Source organism: Schistocerca serialis, chromosome 10 (genome assembly GCF_023864345.2).
Source record: "Schistocerca serialis cubense isolate TAMUIC-IGC-003099 chromosome 10, iqSchSeri2.2, whole genome shotgun sequence".
In the NCBI taxonomy this organism is placed as follows: Eukaryota; Metazoa; Arthropoda; class Insecta; order Orthoptera; family Acrididae; genus Schistocerca; species Schistocerca serialis.
The window spans coordinates 167,160,777-167,184,969 of NC_064647.1; the positions used below are offsets into that span (position 1 = coordinate 167,160,777).

A 24,193-nucleotide genomic window follows, 5' to 3' on the forward strand; every position below is an offset into this window, starting at 1 on the left:
ACAATAATAGTTTAATACTACTGTGACATATAAGCAGTAAATTTCACACTAATAAAGAGTTTTGCAGCCATTAGAAACATTAACTTTAGGACAGATGGAATTCAGCACCTACTCAAAATTCAAAGATCTCATATTCCAATACATATTACTTCCCAGCTTTAATGTCTCATAATGGTTACAATAGTGCAGTTGCAGGAACTGTGTAATATACAAAGGCATGTTGAGAGTCATTCTTTCTACACACTATCCATGCTGTATCATTTTACTGGCTACCTGACATCAACCCACTTAAAGGCTATTATTTATATGTGACAGATATTTTATTATAATTACATTTGAGGTTTATGTGAGGCTTTTTCATCATTCCAACAATTTACTGCAACACCTTAACAATCCCCATGACACATTTAATTCATCTAGTACTTATAATTAGCCGGCCGGAGTAGCTGAGCAGTTCTAGGCACTTCAATCTGGATCCGCGCCACCGCTACGGTCGCAGGTTCAAATCCTACCTCGGGCATGGATGTTTGTGATCTCCTTAGGTTAGTTAGGTTTAAGTCGTTCTAAGTTCTAGGGGACTGATGACCTCAGATGTTATGTCCCATAGTGCTCTGAGCCATTTGAGTCAATACTTATAATTATTTTGATGACACTGGTGTTGCATTTCAATTATTATGCAAGCATTAATGTGCCTCTGTAGGCAGCTCCCCAGCCACACTTAACTGTTACAACACAAACAGCCACAATTGTCGACACAGACATAAGATTTCATAATCTCAGGACAGACGCTTCTGCTCTTAAACTTCTAAAGACGCAAGTCACAGCAACAGTAATATTCGGTAATTTGCACTGACAACTATAGTTTGAGACCTTTCCTGAGTAAAGAAGTGTGTGCCTCTCCAGTCTGCAGCTGCTTGCAAATCTCTTCACACACATCGCAACTATAGATGGGCATTCACTTTCACAAAGAAGTAGGTGTTTCCTCAATCTGCGGTTAAGTTTCTATTAGTTTCGACAAATGCTGTAACTGTATGATCTCTCACGGCATGAAGCCGCAAGTGTTCCTTGAGACTCCAGCGCCGCGAAAATGTCTTTGGACACATACTACAGTTATACAAACGTTCACCAGTGTGTAGTCTCGAATGTTGTTTTCGGTCAGACTGCTTCCTGAATGACTTGCCACATACATCACAAGTGTAGGGGCGTTCACCGGTGTGGAGCATCGAATGCTGCTTCAGACTTCCACTTTGTGTGAATGTCTTGTTGCAAACACTACAACTGTAGGGGCGTTCGCCAGTGTGTTGCTGTGAATGTCGCTTCAGATGATCGCTGTGCTTGAATGTCTTGTTGCACACGCCACAGCCATAGGGGCGTTCACCAGTGTGCCGATTAGCATGCTTCACCAAGTAGCTATTAGATGCGAACGTCTTGTTACAAACACTACAGCTGTATGGACGTTCGCCGGTATGCAGTTCTGAATGCTTTTTCAGGTCGGAATTTGTTACAAATGACTTATTACAAACGGCACAGATGTAAGGGCGTTCACCAGTATGCAGCTGCAAGTGTCGTTTCAAATGACCACTTAACTTGAAAGTCTTGTTGCACACGCCACAGATATAGGGGCGTTCACCAGTGTGCACAGGAGATTGTACTTTCAAACCAAAACTTGTAGTGAATGTTTTGTGACACACATTGCAGGAATGCAAAAATTTACTTCTGATGTCACTACTGTACACTAGATGCCTTGTACTGGTTTTATTCCCACAGAACGCTTCCAGCCTGGTGGTGCTTTGTGTCCTGTTGCCTCTTCCAGAGGCCATGGAAACTTTGGTAACAGAACTGCCACTGTCTCCAGTACTGTTGTTGTCCTCCACGCCAACGAAGTTATTACTGGAGAAAAATGGAAAAAAGTCTCAGAAATATTACAACAACATAGCTACGGAAGAGAAAATTATACTAACATATGCTAGGGCGCCAAATGTGCCAAAAAATCCCCAGAATGCACATATTTTAGGTCCCAAAAGCTTGTAAATTTGGGAGAGATAGTTCTGAAGAAGTAAAATGTATGTAGACCCACTAATAGCTATGTTACCACAAAAATAACATCAAGAAAACACGAACCACCATCATTGCTACAGATGTAAGAAGTTACATGATAGGGACCATGTAACTCAAAGTGCATACATTCCGAACTTCGACATCTACAGCTGTACTCCTGAAGCCATGCTGGTGTGTGTGTGTGTGTGTGTGTGTGTGTGTGTGTGTGTGAGTGTGTGTGTGTGTGTGTGTGGAGGACACTTAATTTGAAGTTCCTCTTTTCGTTGTTCACAGATATTTTGGGATATCTGATAATATCTTCTTAGCCATCCTACCACCCAGAAAACAAATGTCACTGAAACTTATGAACAACTTTTCTTCGATTACTATAAACGATGCCACCTTTGTCACAGGCAATTGATAAAAAACTTTACGGAGTAATGGAACATGGAATTCATGTTGCACTAGAAAAGCCTGTGCAGATCTTGCAGCTGCTTGAAAACGAAAAAAGTGCTACTTATATGACAATGTGTGGTTAGAAGAAGGTCCAAGTAGGATTTGGGTTAAATTTAACACAGGTAGCGTCTTTAACAGAAATTCGACAGCTACAATACCCCTCACATTAACACTTCATAGCTTAAAAAATATAATTAGCCATTACTTGTGTTACATACAGCCTAATTGCGACATTTAATTGCTGGTTGACTGATATATTTGTTCACAATTTATTTCCCAATACTTAAATTAACTAGGTTTCATTGTTGGTATATAATTCTGTCAAGACAATTAGAAGTAGTACACACCTAATTTTAATAAAACACATTTATTAGCTGTACCAATTCCAACAGCCACTTTGATTCATATAACATTGGACATTATTCTGGTCACAGGAAGGTGGGTTCCTTTCTGAGACTATTACGTTTTATGAAAGGTAAACTATTCTAAAATACTCATATTATTTAGCAACTGAAATAAATTATCTACGAAATTTTTCAGAATTAAGTTATTAATACAGTTTAAATTGCAATTGGAGAACCACCACAGGTAATATTACATTTTTGTTTCCTTTCTGTGCATGTAATCTGGGTTCCGATGAATGCAGCACATCTACAAGTCAGAATGACTTATTATTCTTCACGCTATCAGGTGACTGGAAGGTTTATTCCATATCATCGGGCCTTCCTTGCAGATATAGCGCACGTCGTGGAGGAAGAACTGGTGTGACAATCGTAATGAAGTCGTGAGGACAGTTGCAGCATTTTTGCTGTCATTCTGTTAGCAGTCATTCGGGCGAGAATTAACGTCAATTACTCTCAGATGAAACTGTATTGAGGACATGTAATGAAACAGCTAATTTGTTACAAGAGACTGCATGAGGTGTTCCACTACTGTACTGAATCGATCAACATATTGGTATGAGCGAAGAATTCGTCTACATCATTTCTTGGAAACCTGAGATTTGAGAGAGACATGTTCAGCTTCCAGCACAGAAGAAGTTGTCGAAGGAGATGAACTCTACAGTAACGATGACATATACTGTTATTCTGCCTCTGCATTTCAATTAACAGCGACCAGCAATTCATTTACAAGTACAAGAATACCACATAATGTAACATATGGAATACACCACTGTGTTAAATAAATATCATGTATATAATGTATGTCTCTCTACTGACAACAGGACGATCAGATTCTTAACTACGAGTTTTGATGAGTTTAAGGTACATTATAGAGCGACCTCTCTTGAAGACATGCCTAGCACCTTTTCATATGACTGCCCCTAGTTTCAAGATACTGGATATTGAAGTTTCTTTGCATAACTCCTACACATGTGAGAGTATCATTTCGATCAAGCAAGCGTGACACAATGGTTAGGGTTAGTGGCTTCCAGAATGATGTGATGGGTTCAGACGCTGTCCATGTACTTTTTCGCCCTTAACTGTCACTGTACAGAGCATCACTAAACATTATATGGCATGAAAAATATTTCAAAACTAGTCAATTTCGTCGTAGTTAGCACATTAATAAATCAATGATTACAGCATATTATCTTCAAATGTGTATTCCGTTTGTGGTTGAAATTCCTAATATTTAGACAGCTCCAAAGAATTCGCAACGAGGGACAGAGTATTGGCAGCTGTGGAAGGATTCCACATATGAAAGTACTGATCTCCAATTTGGACCTCGATTATGTAATTAATACCGATCAAAACGGCTGCCATGACCATTTGACATACAACAGAATCCTTGCATAACAAGGAGTGAAACCCCCCTGAAAAAAGATTAGGACAGTGTACTGTAACTTCATCAGGAAAGATATTTCCGTACATTTTCTTATGTATGCTACAACAGTTTGAGATATTTGGTCAGATTTTTCAAAAAGCAGTTATCCTCTTGGTTCATAAATTTAAAAAATACAATTCTGTCCTGCGCGAAATCAAGGAGTTCACGAAAGCGCTGACGAAAACTTAAAAAAAAAAAAACGTTATTGCATCATGGGGAAAGTAGACTGATCAGATGCTTTACTATCAAATCTTTGTAGACGAAAGTAAAAGAAAGCTTCTCTACTTTAAAATCATCCCACGCAAATGTACAACACTTTTCAAACCTCATGATGTTTATTTTCTAAGCAGGTTAAAAGTTTTACGAAAAAAATTCAAAATGCTCCAGACTAATAGAAAAATCACTTTGAGAGAAAACTCCATAAAAATACATCCGATTATTCTGCGTCAATTTAGTGCTTCAGCTACCACAAGAATGATCAAATATGCGTGGTTGTCATCGAAGTTGATAGAAGAAAGTACAATCATTTTTAATTCAAGTGAATTGTATTTTCCAGTATTGCTTCAAAAAAATCTGAGTGCTTTCACAGCAGCATTCATTACAGGTATGTGGCGTTCTACAAATTTATATTTAGATTGCTTCTATGACAGGCGCCATCCCAAATCCTGTTGTAGCACAGCAAGTAATGCAAGAGGTAGCGAATAAAACGATTCTGCAAACTATGCTGTAATAAACGAAATTAACATTTCAAGGAAGTCTGCTGTCATTATTAATTTATTAATAAAATTGCTACGGCGAAAATGACTATTTTTGAGTAATATGGACGACATACACTATTTAATGATATTCTGTACAACGACACTGAAAAAAAGGTTATAAACAAAATTAGAACCCATACCGCCAGCCTGAAGCCAGAAACTTTATCTGCTGCACTATGACCACTTAGTCAAAAGATGAGTAACGTTACTGGTATAGAAAATACGCACAAAACTTCAACATCTATTTCACCATGAACTAGGGACTGCTGCATAAAAGGCCGCTAACCAGGTACTCATGACAGAGCCCTCTGCAAAAGATCTGAGACCATCAAAATCTGTGATCAACATATCTGAAGGTTCGCATGTGTACCAAATTGCGTGGCAATTGGTTTTTATGCAACCTACCACTCACACTGAAGATGGCAGTCAAAATATTTGAAAATAAATACTGCTGTACCAGGTCCATGCCCAAAAGAAGATGGATATGGTGTCATATTTACAAGGAAAGAATTTTCCAAAGAAAGAAAATGTATACTACTAATAGGTAGGTATACAGTCAGCAATTTCTACATATTGTAGGGGACAAGGGCTTACTTTTAGGAACTATGGTGCGAAATTGTGATTTAGTGTGTTTCAGTGTGCGATGCGCCAGCCTCACGGCAGATGGCAGATGAAGGCTAGTCGGCACATTATGTAGGTGACACAGTTTTGCATCAAGTGTCGTTATGTGAGTGCATGCATGGCAGCCATCAACAGCCAGAACACAGCATTAGCAGAATGACGCAGGCGTGGGCCACATGTGGCACGGTTGCGTTAGCCAACTCATCGAGGACGTTCTAAACAACACGGCGCCGTGTAACCGGCGGATTCAGCAGCGGTCTGCACTATTTAAGGGCATCAGAGTTGGGCGTCGGCATCGGTTCGACCGATTGGGCGTACGGTCACTGTTACATCGTCGTCGTCAGTGATGCTGTCCCTAAGGACCTGCCGGCGGAGGGCGTTGCCCGCTGCTGCACTGGCGACACCCGCCGTTGTCACGAGACGCAGCGTCTGTAGGAGGCGAGCTGGGTCGGGCCTCGTGCTGCTAACCTCCTACTGCCTGCACAGCCGCTGACCGAGCATGGCATCATGTTCCCCGGGCTGCATGCATCTGCGCGTCTCCACCACGACATGAGCAGTGGGGCTGAGCTACTGGAAAATGTATTGGAAGAACCAACAATAAAGAGGAAGATTGCTAAAAACAGCCACCTTCTTCTACCCAGCTGCACCCTACAACCCCGACCATGTCACCCGCTCCAGTCATCCTATTACAAGTAGTGTCAGTTGGGCAACCTGCACATCACACACTCCTGTTACAATTGGTGACAGTAGTGGTCTCCTCCCTGGATTTGGAGGAAATTGTGGCTGGTAATCGACGAGGATAAGTGGAACATGAGAAGGGCAACAATGGATCAGCAACTGCTGAAACATGACAAGTAAGTGCCAATTTTTCGTTTGGTGGTTTGAACCTGTAGCATAGTAAGTCTTCCTTTCCTGTTCTTCTTTCTGGGCTTACTGTAGTCTTGATTCGATAGCTGGTAGTGATGGAGGAGTCTGTGTCAGCCAAGGTGGCTATTCAGAAGCTACTTGAGCGAGTGTCAGAACTAGAGATAGAGCTTGCTCCGCCTAAAGAAGTGAGCAAGGATCAGTTTCCTGTTAATGCAGTAATTCTTGACACTAACGCTGCGTCTTTGGTCACCCGTCTCTCAGAAAAAGCTGGGGAGCATGTTATGATTTTGTTTGAGAACCTTATGATGGCCACTAAATTGGGAAATTGGGGTGTAGAAACACTTTTGAATGTGGCTAAGTTGAAAGTAACTGGGGATGCCAGAGCATACATTACATGCCATGAAGAATTAAGGGATGTTCGGACATTTGAAGTATTCAAAAAAGGGTTGCTGAAAAGGTATCGAAGGAAAAAGACGTCTAGACACTATCGGGAACAATTGAATAGAATGTATCAAAGGAATGGGGAATCAATAGAAGCTTTTGTAGATCGAATTTGAAAAATTAGTACCTATGAGCTAACGGATTCTGATAAGATTAATGAAGCCATTCTGCAAGAAGCTGAGCAGAGGGCACTAGATGCATTTTTGCGGGGAATACTACACAAAACCTCCAGCAATATTACGATGGAATTCCATAAGACTCGCAATGAGGCAGTCGGAATAGCTGTAGCGTTAGAGGAAGTTGAAGCAGTAACAAAGACGTGAGACAGGAAAGCAGTGTTTAATGCCGAAATAAATTGTTTCAGATGTGGTTGCATAGGACACATTAGATTCAATTGCAAGGAAGTGCAGTGCAGGAAATGCAGACGTTGGAGTCATCAGGAGCGTAACTGCAATGGGTCCTGGCAGAAATATGACAGGTAAACCGCAAGATGGGCCCCACCCCCCTCAGTTAAATGGGCCAGGGCGTGGTGTGTCCACTATGCAACAACCCCAGTAAGGATTAATACTAGTGCAGAGTCAGTGGCAGTCTTTCTTCTGACCGGCTTGGTGAGGGGCAGACCGTGCAAATTTTTATTGGATACTGGTTCTCAGGTATCCGTGGCGAGTAGAAATGTACTCGGTAAAGTAGAATTAATACCACCATGCTGGGTGTTAAGTGGCGTGGGTTGGGGACAGGTGAAGTCACTCGGATCAGCGCTGTTAAACTTCAGAGTGGAAACGAGGAACTTCCAGGTCAAGGTAGAAGTTCTTCCAGTTGTTGGCAGCAGCTATGATGTCATACTCGGATTGGATTTCCTGGTTGCGCATCACACAAAAGTTAAACTGGAACGGTGTACAGTAGAATTGGACGGAATACAATTTCGCCTAGGTTCTGTGGCCGAAAAACCATTACTGTTGCAAGGAACCGCCCAGACGGTGGGTGGGCCACCTGAACTGCGTACATGGTCCCTTAGGGTTAACTCGCGGGATACTATACCGAAGGGTACAGGGAAAATAATCTGAGCAGATGTTGGAGATAGCGTGCTGATAAATTCGTTGTGTGTCGTTGAACCTTTGTCTGAGAATGAGCTGCTGGATAAAATGAAGTGTTTTATGCACCGTAGCGTGTCCTACGTGCGGGAGATAGAAGGAAAAAAGGTTGTGCCTGTCAGTATCGATAATTTTGACCTTGAAGAGGTGCAGTTAGCAAGGGGTACAGTAATAACGAATCTGGAGACAATAGGGGAAGATGAACTGGATAAGGATTTCGCAGCAGATTACACAATGCCAGGAGAATCTGTCTGTTGATCCGCACTGAGGGGTAACGTAGCACATTTAGAAGGGCAAGACAGAGAAATCATGGAGAACCTATTGACAGAATATAAAGAGTTATTTAATTCTCATGGTCCACTGCCTGCCACACCGTTAGTTCAGCATTACATCCCCACTGGGAATGAAGCACCAGTGTATAAACGTCCACATCGTGTTCCTAAAAGTTTACAGCCTGTCATGGAAGAATTTATTAATCAACAGCTTAGGGATGGGATAATAGAAACCAGTAGTAGTCCCTGGTCCGCTCCTGTCGTAATAGTGGTTAAAAAATCACTTGATGGGGGCAAGGCATGTCGGTTTTGTTGTGATTATCGTTTCCTGTATCAAAAAACTGTATCTGATGCATACCCAATGCCCAATATCACTGAAACTCTGGATAATTTGGGTTAGTGTCGGTACTTCACGACCTTGGATCTTCGAAGCGGGTACCACCAGTTGGAGGTCGCCCTGGAAGATCGACCGAAGACAGCTTTTTCAACATCTTCAGGTCATTTTCAGTATTGGCGAATGCCTTTCGGACTCAAAAATGCTCCAGCAACCTTCCAGCGGTTACGAGATAGCAGTTTTGGCTTTTGCAGATTTTAGTAAACAGTTTATATTAATTTGTGACTCTAGCAATTTTGCTTTGGGTATTGTATTATCTCAGGAAATAGATGGTGGGCAGGAACACCCAATAGCATATGCTTCCAGACAGCTAAACAACGCAGAAAAAAATTACTCAACAACTGAGTGAGGAGTTATTAGCATTAATTTTCGGAATAACATATTTCCGGCGTTATTTGTATGGACGACAAGGTGATTACTGACCATGCAGCACTTAAGTGGTTGTTGGGGCTTAAAGACCCAATGAGTAGATTAACTAAGTGGGCTTTGCGTCTTAGTGAGTACGATTTTGAAGTGATTCATCGACCGGGTAAATCACACGGAAACGCGGATGGTCTGAGTCGTAAAGTATGCACCATGGAATGCACAGGAATAAATGAGAACGAATGGGAGGAGGTACAAACCGCCGACACAGATTGTCAACGATTTACCTCGCAGCGACAGTTCGTCGTGGAAGACGAGATATTGTACCGTAAAACTAGGAACGGTCCTCGCATAGTTGTGCCAGAAAAATGGCGTAGCGAAGTGTTAAGGCAAACAAATTATTCAATGTTTTCTGGTCTTTCAGGTCGAAGAGCAACAGAAAGGAGGATAGCACAGAGTTATTGGTGGTCAATGCATAGGCAAGATGTCAATCAGTACGTATAGAATTGCATTCTGTGTGCTCAACAGGCAGAATTGAGTCATCAGAAAATTGTGTTGCAACGACCACTGGAAGCGGATAGAACTTTTCAATTACTTGGCTTTGACGTCTTGAAACCGTTTGTGCAAACACCAGCGGGTAATCGCTATGTTTTAACAATAATAGATCATTTTTCGCGCTATGTGTCTATGACAGCTATTCCGGACCAGCGAGATGAAACAGTGGCTCACGCCATAGTACATCAATGGATATTGAAATTCGGAACACCTGAAACTATAATTACAGATCAAGGGTCAAACTTTATGTCCAATTTGATGAGACAGTTATGCAAGTTGTTGCATGTAAAGGAATTGAGAATGAGTGCGTTACACCCGCAGCCTAATGGTTGGACCAAGAGAGTTCATCGTACAATAGCTAAGATGTTAAGTTATTATGTAAATTCGCAACACAACAAACAATTGGAATACCCTATTTACATGTGTAACCGCGGCGTATAACTCAAAAGTGCATGAAAGTACAGGATTATCTCCGTATGAAGTACTGTTCGATCAGAAGACGCCATCTCCGTTTGAATTGCTCAAGACCCCACCAGGAACCGATATTTCGGCTGTTAGAGGATTTATCAACAAAGTTGAAAACAATCTGGCGGCAGGTGAAAAAAATGAACACTAAAGCGTTAGAGAGACAGGACAAAATTCACAATAGAAAGGCGGCTTTACCCAAATATCATGTAGGACAATGAGTGATGATGAATAATCCGTATGTACCAAAAGGAAAAACGAAGAACCTTGTATCCCGCTATCAAGGTCCTTTCCAGGTGATCGAGATGACATCGCCGGTGAATGTAAAATTACAGCTTCCAACTCGCCCAACTATTGTGCATGTGAGCCGAATTAGGCCTTTCAAGGGGACTTTTGAGGAACTTCCTTCATTGTCTGCTGTTACTTCTAATGGAGAGAAAGATGAATCTAAGAAAAAGAATAAGAAAGGAGTAGAAAAACAAGAGAACCAAGTTAATTGTGGAAGCGATCACACATGCTACTATGCTCTTAGGCCAAGCGCAAAAAGGAAGACCTAATGTGAGTTGTTTTTCTTTTGTTTCTCAGAAGGCCTGACGTTCTGGTAAGACCAGCAGTTTCAGCGTCATGGGTTGCGCTGAAGAGGGAATAGTTATTCTGATTTGCTGTTGCAACTTAGCTGAAGCCTTGAAGGTACGTCCTATATCAAATGGTGTTTTGTTCTCGCGACAAGCGGACGTAATTATGTCTGGACATCAATGGACCTTAAGGGTGGACTGTAATATTTGGGCGGTTGAAGACGAAATCAGTAAATTAGACGATATATTTAATGAACTTCATTCCATGGTGGCTAATCAGTTAAGGTTTAATGACACACAGGGGGAATATCAGCTACTACGATCAGCTTTTGCACGCTTACAATCTCAGTTGCGGCAAACTGCAGGGTTAATCCCGCACGTCTGTAGGAAAAGAGGATGGTTAGATATGGGTGGCCGTATCCTAAAAACTGGTTTTGGGACCGCTGACGCGGAAGATATTAAAAGTATTAATGAAACGCTGTAGCAGTTACAGGATAATGTGAATAGCAAGCGGGGAAAGCTAGATCTTCACACAACCCAATTAGAGAGTTTGGAGTAAGATGTAGTTAATAATACGCGCCAATTGCGAGCTTTGGTCGCGACCTTGATGTCCCACATTAAGACCACAGCCGACACAACCAATCACGACTTGGGTATAACCAAGTATCGCTATGCTGCTCCGTTTTCTTGCTGATAGTATTACGGAAGCACGCATAGAAGCCACGGAACTACAGGAGGCTTTGTTGCATGCAATGCGCAGCCACCTAAACGCGGTGCTGTTACCTTTGGAACAGCTACGGGAAGGATTACGGAAAGTTCAATCGGAATCGCCCGCATCCCTGGAGCTACTGACAGACGAACACTTATCTCTGTACTACAAAATGGCCAATGTTACCTGTGTGCAGACAGGTACCCTGCTGAGAATTCATATCATAATACAATTAACATGTAAGGATTGTAAATTTGAATGTTATGCCTTGCATTCGTATTCAGTGATGTGGGAAATTTTGCAAAAATTCATACTATAACCGTACAGGAAATACTGTTAGTGGCACGTAACAGACAAGTTCATGCGTTCCTCACTCCACAAGACTTGCTGTGTTGTCGAACAGGTCCAGTTACCATCTGCCCCGTGAAATTGTTACACACTGATCCCAAATCTTGTGAGTATTCTCTATTCCGCTGTCAAGAACCAGTCGCGGAGTGCCCTAATGAAATTATTGCAGGCACGGTGCAGATCTTTCAGCAAGTGCGTCCACATTGGATATTTTCAGCAATGGAAAACACAGTCGTTACTTGCGTTTGTTACGAGCAGGGTAAGCAAGGGAGTACGAAAATAATAGAATTGCAGGGACAGGGACTGTTAATTAACAGTACACAGTGTTATATTTCAGGGCCAACTTTCCGTTTACCAGCTGTGATTACTGGAGGTACAATCATGAACCTAACATGCACATTGATCTATGTACCCGACCAACCGGTGCAATTCGTCACGAAAGAAAATCTCACTCTTTTGAATAGTACGTTAGACCCAAACTTTGCTCGCCTCTTTGGACCGGATGCTAGCAGCTCAGGCCACGCTCTGGAAATTTCCATGCCACCCCTGTGGATTCCTCGGCTTCTGACCAGTTAGGGCAGAGGAAGCCGTGTGGCCGTGTTGCATGTACCTGGCCACCCGCCACTGGGCCGCTCTCTCTCGATCACGCGCCCTGTAGCAATCAACATCTCCTGCCCTTGCCGGTGCAGCGGCACCATGGTCTTTGTTTCTTCAGTAGCTGCCACGCCAATCAGACTTGTCCGAATGGCAGACACTGCATTTCCCTAGCTATGCGCACTACGTTTTGCCCCCGACTATGCTCTGGCTCACCCTCGCCTCCCTAGGCCTGACTATGTGACCTTTCAATGCATTTACTGCCAATAAATGGCCTTTTAACTAAAATGTAATGGTTCATTCCTGCCCACCACCTTCTAATCCAGATGTCCTGTACAAAAATTGGTATCAGAAATACGGATGCATTCCCGTAGCGACTTTGTCGCTATTCCAAATTCTTCCGGCGAAGCGCCGGGCATTTTGTGCATTGAGTGTGCCAACCAGCCGGCATGTTCGCCCCACATGGGCCGCGGCCATAGAAATGCTCAGGGCGCACGCTGCAGTGTCGGAGGCACCTCAGTCTGAGGGAACCAGCCACGTGAGTCGGGCGCTGCTGCTGCCCGCCGGTGTCGCTGCCGAGTACTGGCCAAGCCAGCGTCGACTCCCGCCAACACATCAGCCGCCACCAGAGGGTCCAGCAGCCGCCCACTCACACCTGTGTCCGCTGTTGGCACGTCGCCAGCCGCCGCCACTCCACCACGTCGTCGCCGCCGCCAACATGTCGCACTGACTCCACCTTCATGTAAGTGGCGATGATGCTTCCAACTTTAACATCGAGCTCTCTGCCACTGGAGTAGGTTATTTGTGACCTCTCTTTTTTGTAACAAATCGCTCAAAAGAGGAAAGGCCGCTGGACCTGATGGGATACCACTTCGATTTTACACAGAGTACGTGAAGGAACTTGCCCCCTTTCTTGCAGCGGTGCACCGTAGGTCTCTAGAAGAGCGTAGCGTTCCAAGGGATTGGAAAAGGGCACAGGTCATCCCCATTTTCAAGAAGGGACGTCGAACAGATGTGCAGAACTATAGACCTATATCTCTAACGTCAATCAGTTGTAGAATTTTGGAACACGTATTATGTTCGAATATAATGACTTTTCTGGAGACTAGAAATCTACTCTGTACGAATCAGCATGGGTTTCGAAAAAGACGATCGTGTGAAACCCAGCTCGTGCTATTCGTCCACGAGACTCAGAGGGCCATAGACAGGGGTTCCCAGGTAGATGCCGTGTTTCTTGACTTCCGCAAGGCGTTCAATACAGTTCCCCACAGTCGTTTATGAACAAAGTAAGAGCATATGGACTATCAGACCAATTGTGTGACTGGATTGAAGAGTTCCTAGATAACAGAACGCAGTGTGTCATTCTCAATGGAGAAAAGTCTTCCGAAGAAAGAATGATTTCAGGTGTGCCACTGGGGAGTGTCGTAGGACCGTTGTTATTCACAATATACATAAATGACCTTGTGGATGACATCGGAAGTTCACTGAGGCTTTTTGCAGATGATGCTGTGGTATATCGAGAGGTTGTAACAATGAAAATGTGTACTGAAATGCAGGAGGATCTGCAGCGAATTGACGCATGGTGCAGGGAATGGCAATTGAATCTCAATGTAGACAAGTGTAATGTGCTCCGAATACATAGAAAGAAAGATCGTTTATCATTTAGCTACAATATAGCAGGTCAGCAACTGGAAGCAGTAAATTCCATAAATTATCTGGGAGTACGCATTAGGAGTGATTTCAAATGGAATGGTCGTATAAAGTTGATCGTCGGTAAAGCAGATGCCAGACTGAGATTCATTGGAAGAATCCTAAGGAAATGCAATCCCAAAACAAAGGAAGTAGGTTACAGTACGCTTGTTCACCCACTGCTTGAATACTGCTCAGCAGTGTGGGATCCGTACCAGATAGGGATGATAGAAGAGATAGAGATGATCCAACGGAGAGCAGCGCGCTTCGTTACGGGATCATTTAGTAATCGCGAAAGCTTTACGGAGATGATAGATAAACTCCAGTGAAAGACACTGCAGGAGAGACGCTCAGTAGCTCGGTACGGGCTTTTGTTGAAGTTTCGAGAACATACCTTCACCGAGGAGTCAAGCAGTATATTGCTCCCTCCTACGTATATGTCGCGAAGAGACCATGAGGATAATATCGGAGAGATTAGAGCCCACACAGAGGCATACCGACAATCCTTCTTTCCACGAATAATACGAGACTGGAATAGAAGGGAGAACCGATAGAGGTACTCAAGGTACCCTCCGCTACACACCGTCAGATGGCTTGCGGAGTAGGGATGTAGATGTAGATTTTATGGGTCAATAACGCCCTCCTAATTTTGTAAACATGCCGATGGGAATGAGAGCGATGGAACGGATACTCCCGCAGAGGCACCAGCCTCGCAAGACCTGCTCAAAACTATTAATATTCAAATGCACCAACTGTTCAAACAAAACCAAGAATTTCTTGAGCAAAACCGCGTCTTGAAACAGACACTGGAAGCCAGTGTGTGACCTTCAGTATCTGAGGCTAGCTTCACGCCTCTAACAAATGTGCAACCAGTGACAACTAATACTAATTCTGTCACTACTGCAGCTACCACAATTTCAGCTAACACGGCAACTGTAAGTAATTTTCCTGCAGCTGATTTCATCCACACCTTTTCTGGAAAGTCCCATGAAAATGTGGGTATGTTCATACAGAACATTCGCGATGTGGGTCGCACTTATGCCTGGCCGGATGATCTAATGGTCAACGTAGCCACATTGAAATGGACAGGGGAAGCCAGAACGTTTATAGAGACAGTGGACGAGCTGCGTGATATGCGTGACTTTGACGTTTTGGCCCGCGGACTAACTACGAGTAATTCCGATACCAGAGGTACCGGATATTACAGGGAATAATTATCAACTCTTAGGCAGAAGCCTAACAAGGATTTTGATGCTTTCGCAGATCGTCTATGAGCTGTATCTTGTCGTACCTAAAAACTACCCGAAAATGCCAATGAAAATAGGATTTTGCGTTCAGAAGCAGAAGCACGTGCAGTTGATGTGCTTGTTCACAGTATTGATCCCCGCATCAGAGGAGAAGTTAAAGGAGCCTCCCCCACCTCTTTGCTTGGCGCTGTTAATTTGCAGAAGTACACGAATATGAATTGCGCTTCTGCGCTGCTGCACCGTGTCCGCCGTATCCGGTACCGGTATTAGCAAAGGAAGTATTTTGTCAGCATTGTAGGAGACCCAACGACACGGCAATGCACTGTCGCGCACCTTTCTGCACTATTTGCCAGACGGTAGGTCATCTCAATAATGTCTGTCCAACAAAGTCCCAATTTTCTAACCAGATGCGCGGCCAACGCCGCTACGAGGGGTCGAACTCGGGAAATGTATGGGGGGACAGGCTCTGCTACCCACCCACGCCCCCGACCAGAATAATACACTCGGTGAGGGCCGGAGAAAGTAAGGAGGTGGACCATGTTAGTCTAAGTGGTATACTCGGGAACAAAGTAGTTAAGATTTTAGTTGACATTGGTTCACAAATTTGTAGATAAAAATGATTGAAGGGTGCTACAGCCACCCTGATTTCATATCACTGACGTTGGTGAAGAAATAATGGTCCCTGCAGGTTCGTGTGTAGCGAATCTGCAAATAGATGAGAATAAATACTGTCAAAGAGATGGAAATAGTGAGGTTAAATGAAGGTGATTTTGACCTAGTATTAGGATATGACTTCGGCCACCATTATCAGGGAATAGTGAATTATCGAACGCAAACTGTGCAGTGTGGGGAAGCAATTCACTGTTTCGCTAGTGTACCAACCCATCAGATCCGAAGAAGCTGTGAAAGGTGCCGTTCACAGTCTCCTATAAAACTGCAGATGTGGGCGATAAAAACCACTGATCCTGTAAGGATAAAAGGCGGAAGCGGAAAAATTCTTTGGATAGATGTCAAAAATCGGAAGCAGCTGAAGATAGACGTTCTGGTGGATGCACTCAGCCAGAATGATGTATTAGATCGTCAATCAGTTCATGTTAAGAGAAGTATTTGCCGACCGGAGAGAAAACAGAAAGGTTTTGCAGTACCGGTGAGCATAGATAACTTTGGTATGAAAGATGTAACACCGAAAGGTACTATTGTTGCTACTGGACCTGAAATCTTGGAAGAAGTACGAGGAGCTGAAATTTCACAAAGTAAAAATGACGAGGGATGGAGGAGAAAGAAGTGTCCAGTCAGATAAGTGGGTTATGTCATGTCGTCATTAAGGAATCAGTTGACAGAGAAGTTGAGTCATTTAAACGTTGAGGAGAAAAAGATGTTGCAGCCAGAGTTTGAGGAATTTTCTTGGTTGTTTGAAGAGTGGCAGTTTCTACCGGTCACGGATTTGGTTCAGCACGAAATTCCAAACTGTGAAGCACGGCCGATTGAGCAAAAACCATACTGTATACCATATCATTTGCAATCTGTAGTCGAGGATACGATTCAGCAGCAATTAGCTGCAGGAATCATTCAGCCCTCCTCAATTTCGTGGACGTCCCCCGTGGTCGTCGTGCCAAAAAAGTCAGTAAACGGAGAGAAAGCCGGTTGTTGCACGTATTGAAACCCACAGCATGCTAGGTATATTTAGATGACATTATTATTTTTTTCTAAAATCATCAAAGAACATGCAGAAAGACTGAGGGATGTTTTGGAAAGATTGAAAATAGCTCACTTGAGTGTGAAACTGGAAAAGTGTGCCTTTGCCCAATTGCAGGTACAATATTTGGGACATATAATAAGTGAAGAATGTGCCAAACCAGATCACTATTTGAACACAGCAGTAAAGGAATTTCCAACACCAACAAATATCAAAGAATTACTGTCATTTTTAGGCCTTACTGATTATTACAGATGTTTTGCGAACAATTATGCTACCATTGCTAAGCCCCTGACTAAAAGATTGAAAAAAAGATCGAGTTTTACCTGGACCAAGGAATGTGATGAAGCAACGCAACAAATCCAACATGTTTTAACTAGAGCCCCTGTACTAGCATACCTCGATTTTGAAAAACCATTCATTCTGTTGGTAGACAACTCTGATTATGCTGTAGGACCATCCTGTCACAAGACATTGATGGAGAAGAACGACCAATTGGTTATGCGTCTCGACAGCTTAACAAAGCAGAATTAAATTACAGTACAACTGAGAAGGAAGTCTTAGCGCTCATGTTTGTTTCGATGCTATTTGTACGGGAGAAAATTTACTGTCATCACTGATCATGCTGCATTACAGTGGTTGTTAAGTTTTAAGGATCCTAGTAGCAGGTTGACTCATTGGGCTTTAAAATTGAGCGAGTTTGAATATGATGTAAAACATAAACAGGGCAAGTTGCATCAAAATGCCGATGCGTTAAGTCAGAAAGTTAATGATTCTTACCAATGATGTTTCTATTGAAGAATTGAGGGAAGCACAGCAAAGAGATGTTGAATGTCAGAAGTACGAAACTTTGCCTGAATTTTCTGTTGAAGATGGAATTTTGTATCGAAAAACCCCATTGGGTAAACGGGTGGTAATTCCGAAAGAGCTATGTTTCAAGATAGTAGCACAATGTCATGATAGCCTGCAAGCATGTGATAATGGTCTTCATGCCACTAATTGTCGAATAGCCACCCGCTATTTCTGGGAAGGCAAGCGGAGAGACATACAAAAGTATATACAAAATTGCTTGCCCTGCATTAAGAGGTCATTGGACCCTGAACAAAGGTACCCTTACAGCAAGTGTCAGAAGCAACTTGTCTTTGGGCTCTGGTAGCAGCAGATATCGTGGTCCTTTCCCTTTGACTCCACAAAATAAGAGAGATATATTGTCCATCATAGATCATTTTTCCAGGTTCTTAATTCTCGTTCCCATACCAGATACTGGTATGTCCGCAGAAACTGTAGCTCGTGCATTTTTCACCCACTTCGTGTTACCCTATGGAAGCCCTAAAGCTGTACTTACAGATCAAGGCACGAATTTTATGTCCACATTGTTTACAGAAGTCTGTCGATTGTTGCAAATAAAAAAGTGGAGAATGACACCGTTTCACCCCAAAGCGGACGGACGCTTGGAGCGAGTCCATCACACTGTTACGCGTATGCTCTGTTACTATGTCAATAAAAATCACTCTGACTGGGACAGGTATGTCCAACACATCACGTCGGCATATAATAGCCATGTTCATGAAGCTACAGGATATTCCCCTTATAAAGCAATATATGGCCGACCTAAGAATTCACCTTTTGATATTGACAGACTGGAATTAAATCCATAGACGTGAAAGGTTTGGCACAACGTCTAAAAGCCATTTGGAAAAAAGTGTGAGGGAACAATGCAAAAGCCACTGCTCAACATTTAAAGAGGGCCAATCAAAAACCAAAAATGCCCGAGTACAAGGTAGGAGATCTAGTTATGTTACGCAATTCAGTAGTAAAAAAGGGAAGAACAAAGAAGTTTATACTTATGTATGAAGGACTGCACCGTATCACGCGGCTTACTTCGCCGGTAAATGCGGAAATTAAGTTAGCAGAACACACAGTGATCGTCCATTTCGACAGGTTAAAATTGTATAAGGGTTCCGAGCTACCCCTGCTTGATAGTGAAGCAGAGCCTGTTACAACAGTAGTTCCACCCAAGAAAGAAGGTAATACAACCACCTAGACCACAACATAAATATGCTCCAAGATCAAAACACCCCTATGGGTTACATTCCAGGGATTAGGTCGAGTATGATATGTAATCAGCTGGAAAAGCCCTGAGGGAGGCAAGAGAATTAATTGATGTAAACTACCGTCATCGCTATATATTTATTTAATTTACTGGCCAGATACAAACATGACCGAGTGCATAAACGCAGCGATAGGTACATATATTTCACAGAAAGTTTCATAATAGCAAAGACATCCAGTCTGTAAATTGTGTTTACTTTCACACGTAGGCTGCCAGTCACGATAAAATTTTTGGGAACTGGACAACATTCCAGTCGTTAACCTTTGCGACAATAGGCTTACACACTACTTAATCTAACTTAAGCTAACTTACGCAAAAGACAACACACACATCCATGCCCGAGGGAGGACTCCAACCTCAGACGGGGGCAGTCACGCGAACCGTGGGAAGGCTACCGCGCGCGGCCAGCATCTCCGAGGTAGCGATGATGTGGGGATTTTCCCATACGACCATTTCACGAGTGTACCGTGAGTATCAGGAGTCTGATGAAACATGAAATCTCAGACATCGCTGCGGCCGGAAAAAGATCCTACAAGAAAGGCAGCAGCGACGACAGAAGAAAATCGTCCAACGTGACAGAAGTGCAACCCTTCCCCAAATTGCTGCAGATTTCAATGTTGGGCCGTCAACAAGCGTCAGCGTGCACACCATTCAACAAAATTATCGAAATGGGCTTCCGGAGTTGAAGGCCCACTAGTGTACCCTTGATGACTTCACGACACAAAACATTACGCCTCGCCAGAGCCCGTCAACACCGACTTTGGACAGTTGATGGCTGGAAACATGTTGCCTGGTCGAACGTCTCTTTTCACATTGTATCGAGCGGATGGACGTGTACGGGTATGGACACAACCTCACGAACCCACAGACCCTGCATGTCAGCAGGGGACTGTTCAAGGTGGTGGAGGCTCTGTAATGGTGTGGGGTGTGTGCAGTTCACGTGATATGGGACCCCTGCTATGTCTAGATAAGATTCCGACTGGTGACACGTACGTAAACATCATGTTTGATCACCTGCATCCATTTATGTCCATTCTGCATTCCGATGGACCTAGGCAATTCCAGCAGGACAATGCGACACCCTACACTTTAAGCATTTCTCCAGAGTGGCTCCAGGAAAATTTTTCAGAGTTTAAACACTTCCGCTGGCCACCATCCCCAGACATGAACATTATGGAGCATATCTGGGATGCCCTGTAACGTGCTGGTCAGAAGAGATCTCCTTCCCCCCCCTCCCTCTTGTCCTCTTACGGATTTATGGACAGCCGTGCAGGATTCATGGTGTCAGTTCCCTCCAGCACTACATCAGCCATTTGTTGAGTCCATGTCCCGTCGTGTTGCGGCACTTCTGCGTGCTCACGGAGATCCTGCACAATATTAGGCAGGTCTACCAATTTCTTTGGCTCTTCAGCGTATGTAAAGACGCTAACTACAAATGTCATTATTTGATACATAACATGTTAATTTTACCAAAAAGACGTGCTTCTGATGATCATTGTGCCATACCTTTGAAACTGTATACTTTCGTAGCACACAAGTTATAAAAATAATAACTTCAACTACAGGACGCCGTTACCTATCTAAATGTCGTTTCCTGTAATTTTATTATAACAAGTCGTACCTAAAACGACGTGTTTTCGAGAGATTCTCAATTTGCTGATGCTTTGAAACAGCTTATGTTCGTATCACGTACTCTACAAGAAATAAAATACAAAAGATTCAATGTTTAACGCCATACAATATGTCGCCTAGATACTAGAATACATGGTAGGGATCACTAGGTGTATGCGTAGTAGCAAGCCGCGCCGTTGACGTCAGAGTGAACCTAGCAGCTCGCAATTGCCATATAGAATTGTGCTGCAATGCGTTTACCAGTCAATATAAAGTTGCCTGCGGCAGTGATAATTTTTATGAGTGACTGTCGACTGAGTTCCGAGCTGTATCATCATTATTAGTATATTGAGGGACTCTTTAGAGTAAGTTTTTAAGTGAAAAATAATGATTTGCTGCATGGTCGCCAGCTGTACTGAACACAGCAGAAAACGAATTTAGTTAGGAATAAAGTTTCATATATTTCAAAGAGAGAAAACAAAAATGGATAAATGCCGAGTACATGTGCATATTCGATTTCAGTTGAAAATGCTCATGCTTGCTCAATACATTTAAATGATTTGGTTTATGAAAGGGATTTGAGAAGTGAACCGTCGAATATTCCATCGAAATGCAAGTTCAAAACTGATGCTGTTCCATCTGTAAATCTACAATTCTCTGGTGCTGATTTGGGATGTAGTAGTAAGCCTATTAATGAGAGAAACATCTGTGCTCAAAAACGAAGCTACGATGAAGAAACAGACGATATTTTACAAGTAAATATATCAGGAGATCAGGAAGAAATTACGACTATTTAAAAGGTTAGCCATGAAAACAAACACTGCTGTCAATGTGACGATATGTGATTACACCAACAATTAAAATTATGGAAAAAGAAATAAAAGCTCTTTGGCAAAAGAATGCTCATTTATTGGACTTTCTCTCTCGATGTAGCGCTACTAAAATTAAAAAAAGTTCAAAAGGGGTTTCAGAGGCCGCTTTCTGATGGTCAACAACAATTGGTTGCGAAAGGGCTAACTGGTCATCTGAAGATATTGAAAAGGTTGCGACTGTACATTGCCTACCTTATAGAGTGTTATATTTTGTCAGGGACGCATTGAAATCTGCTCTTCCCAGTAAGTCACTTAAAAAAAAAGACAGGCAAATTCAGCTTTCCATCAGGTTTCATTGTCTTAAACCTTAGTGTTTTGAAAAGTAAAAAAAAAAAAAAAAGGCTCTGAGCACTATGAGACTTAACTTCTGAGGTCATCAGTCCCCCAGAACTTAGAACTACTTAAACCTAAATAACCTAAGGACACCACACACATCCATGCCCGAGGCAGGATTCGAACCTGCGACCGTAGTGGTCACGCGGTTCCAGACTGTAGCGCCTAGAACCACTCGGCCACCACGGCAGGCTTGCAAAGTCAGTTAAAGTTATTGACAAGATTTGAGAAAAAGACCTAGTGCAGAGGCTTTACACTAGCGTTTCATCGACCATAGAAAACACAATTCAGCTAATGTAAAGCTTAATAACCATAGAAATCACACACTAAAACCTTGAGGATCTCGATTACATTCACGCCAGCGTGCGAGGTAAGCATGTTTGCGTCGTCAGCTTATAAACTTCAACGCAGTGCGATTGGCGAGAGGGTTCACGGTGACGTCATTGCTGACAGCCCATCTGTGTCTGAGCCCTAATGTGTACTCTAGTATCCGTGATATTGGGGGGGGGGGGGCATCTTTTATTCTTGTGACAGAAAACGACGGCGCATTTCACTGGCTACGTTCCACTCCTCGAGGCAAAAATCTTACGTGCCACGTTCTTGATTTCACGCTCCGCAGTGTATTGGAACATGGCATTCCACGCTGTGACGCCACCAGCTCCTCGTCCTGGTGCGTTTCCACGTCCCGTGAGAGGACGGCTTTAGGCTCAGACAAATTCTCCCGTGTGGCGACCGTGTGTAAGGAAGAATTCTGCAGCAAAGCCACGATCACTGTTCGAAGCAACAAGACATCGGCCCACCAGTTTCAGCGGTTCTGTCCTGCCGCAATTCCAATTAGTCGCGCGAATAATTATATTTACGCCCTCCCAACCGTTAATGTGGTTCGTGGTAACGGACATCACATGCTGACAGCAAAAGGTGACAAATAATGACGAATAATTCACCTTGGTGATAAGCAATTTCGATCAATAACAACAACATTGGTGTAGGAACCAGAATGAGCTTTTCACTCTGCAGTGGAGTGGGCGCTGATATGAAATTTCCTTGCAGATTAAAACTATGTGCCGGACTGAGATTCGAACTCGGGACATCCATGTTTGTTACACTTGGTTGGTCAATGTAGGGATAGTTAATGATGGTTGCGGATGACGCTGGAGTTGTCATCAGACGCTATCCCACATATGCTTGATTGCAGATGTTGTGATCGAGTGGCCTAAGGAAACATGTCGACGGCCTGCAGTGCACGCTGGGTTACAACAGCAGTATGTGGACGAGCGTTATCGTGCTTTAAAACATCATCTTGAATGCTGTTCATGAATGGTAGCAAAACAGGTCGAATGGCCAGACTGATGTACAAATTTTCAATCAGAGTGCGCGGGATAATCACAAGAGAGTTCCTAATGCCATACGAAATCGCGCCCAAGGCCATAACTCCAGGTGTAGGTTCAGCGTGTCTAGCAACCAGGTTGGTTGGTTGGTTGTAAGACTTCAATTGGCCTCCATCTAATCAACACGCGGCCATTGCTGGCACTGAAGCAGAACTGGCTTTCATTAGAAAACACAAAAAACCTCCACCCTGCCCTTCAATGTGCTCTCACTTGACAGCACTGAAGACGCAAATTGGGTGGTTTGGTGTCAGTTGAATGTAGGCTAAAGGGCATTTGGCTTGGAGCTGTCACTGGAATAACCGATTTGTGACAGTTCGTTGTGTCACTAGGGTGCCAATGATGCTGTAGATGCAGTATGATGCACCCGAGCAACGACACTGAACATGATGGTCGTTCCTCTCAGTAGTGAGATGCGGTCGTCCGTAGCTCGGTCTTCTTAGTACTGTACATTCTCATGACCACCAGCTGCATGCAATCACGTACAGCGGCTACATTCCTGCTAAATCTTTCTGCAGTATCGCAGAAGGAACATACAGCTTCTTATACCCTAACACACGACCTCAAACAAACTCAGTGAGGTGTTGATAATGGCATCTTTGTCACCTTAAAGGCATTCTTGACTGACATCAAGTCACCACGTTCAATCTCAAAGGTAACAAACTTTCACGACGGGTACAGCGTTTATTTAAAGCAAATTTGATTTGCATCGTCATAGTGGCACTGCTAGCGCTACACTCATGTGACTGAAATCAAATTGTAATACACATCATTTTTCAGATATAGAAACACACCTACTAACTCATTTATGACGCACAAATCTTTCATGCTGTTGCGATTTTTTTTTCGTCATTGAACATTATTGTAACGTTAA

At 43.2% G+C, this 24,193-nt stretch overlaps 2 protein-coding genes across 2 annotated transcripts in view; both read right to left on the reverse strand.

Moving 5' to 3' along the window:
* LOC126425292 (zinc finger protein 776-like) overlaps positions 1–24,193 on the reverse strand; it is a 44,313-nt gene that overhangs the window by 16,640 nt on the left and 3,480 nt on the right. The gene's annotated exons all lie outside the window — the stretch shown is intronic.
* The window catches only part of LOC126425291 (zinc finger protein 501-like), a 438,372-nt gene continuing 414,210 nt past the window's right edge, over positions 32–24,193 (reverse strand). Inside the window, exon 8 of the mRNA XM_050088262.1 lies at positions 32–1,890. Within this exon, the coding sequence (XP_049944219.1) occupies positions 984–1,890 (907 nt within the window). The 3' untranslated portion in view covers positions 32–983. The remainder of the gene's footprint in view (positions 1,891–24,193) is intronic.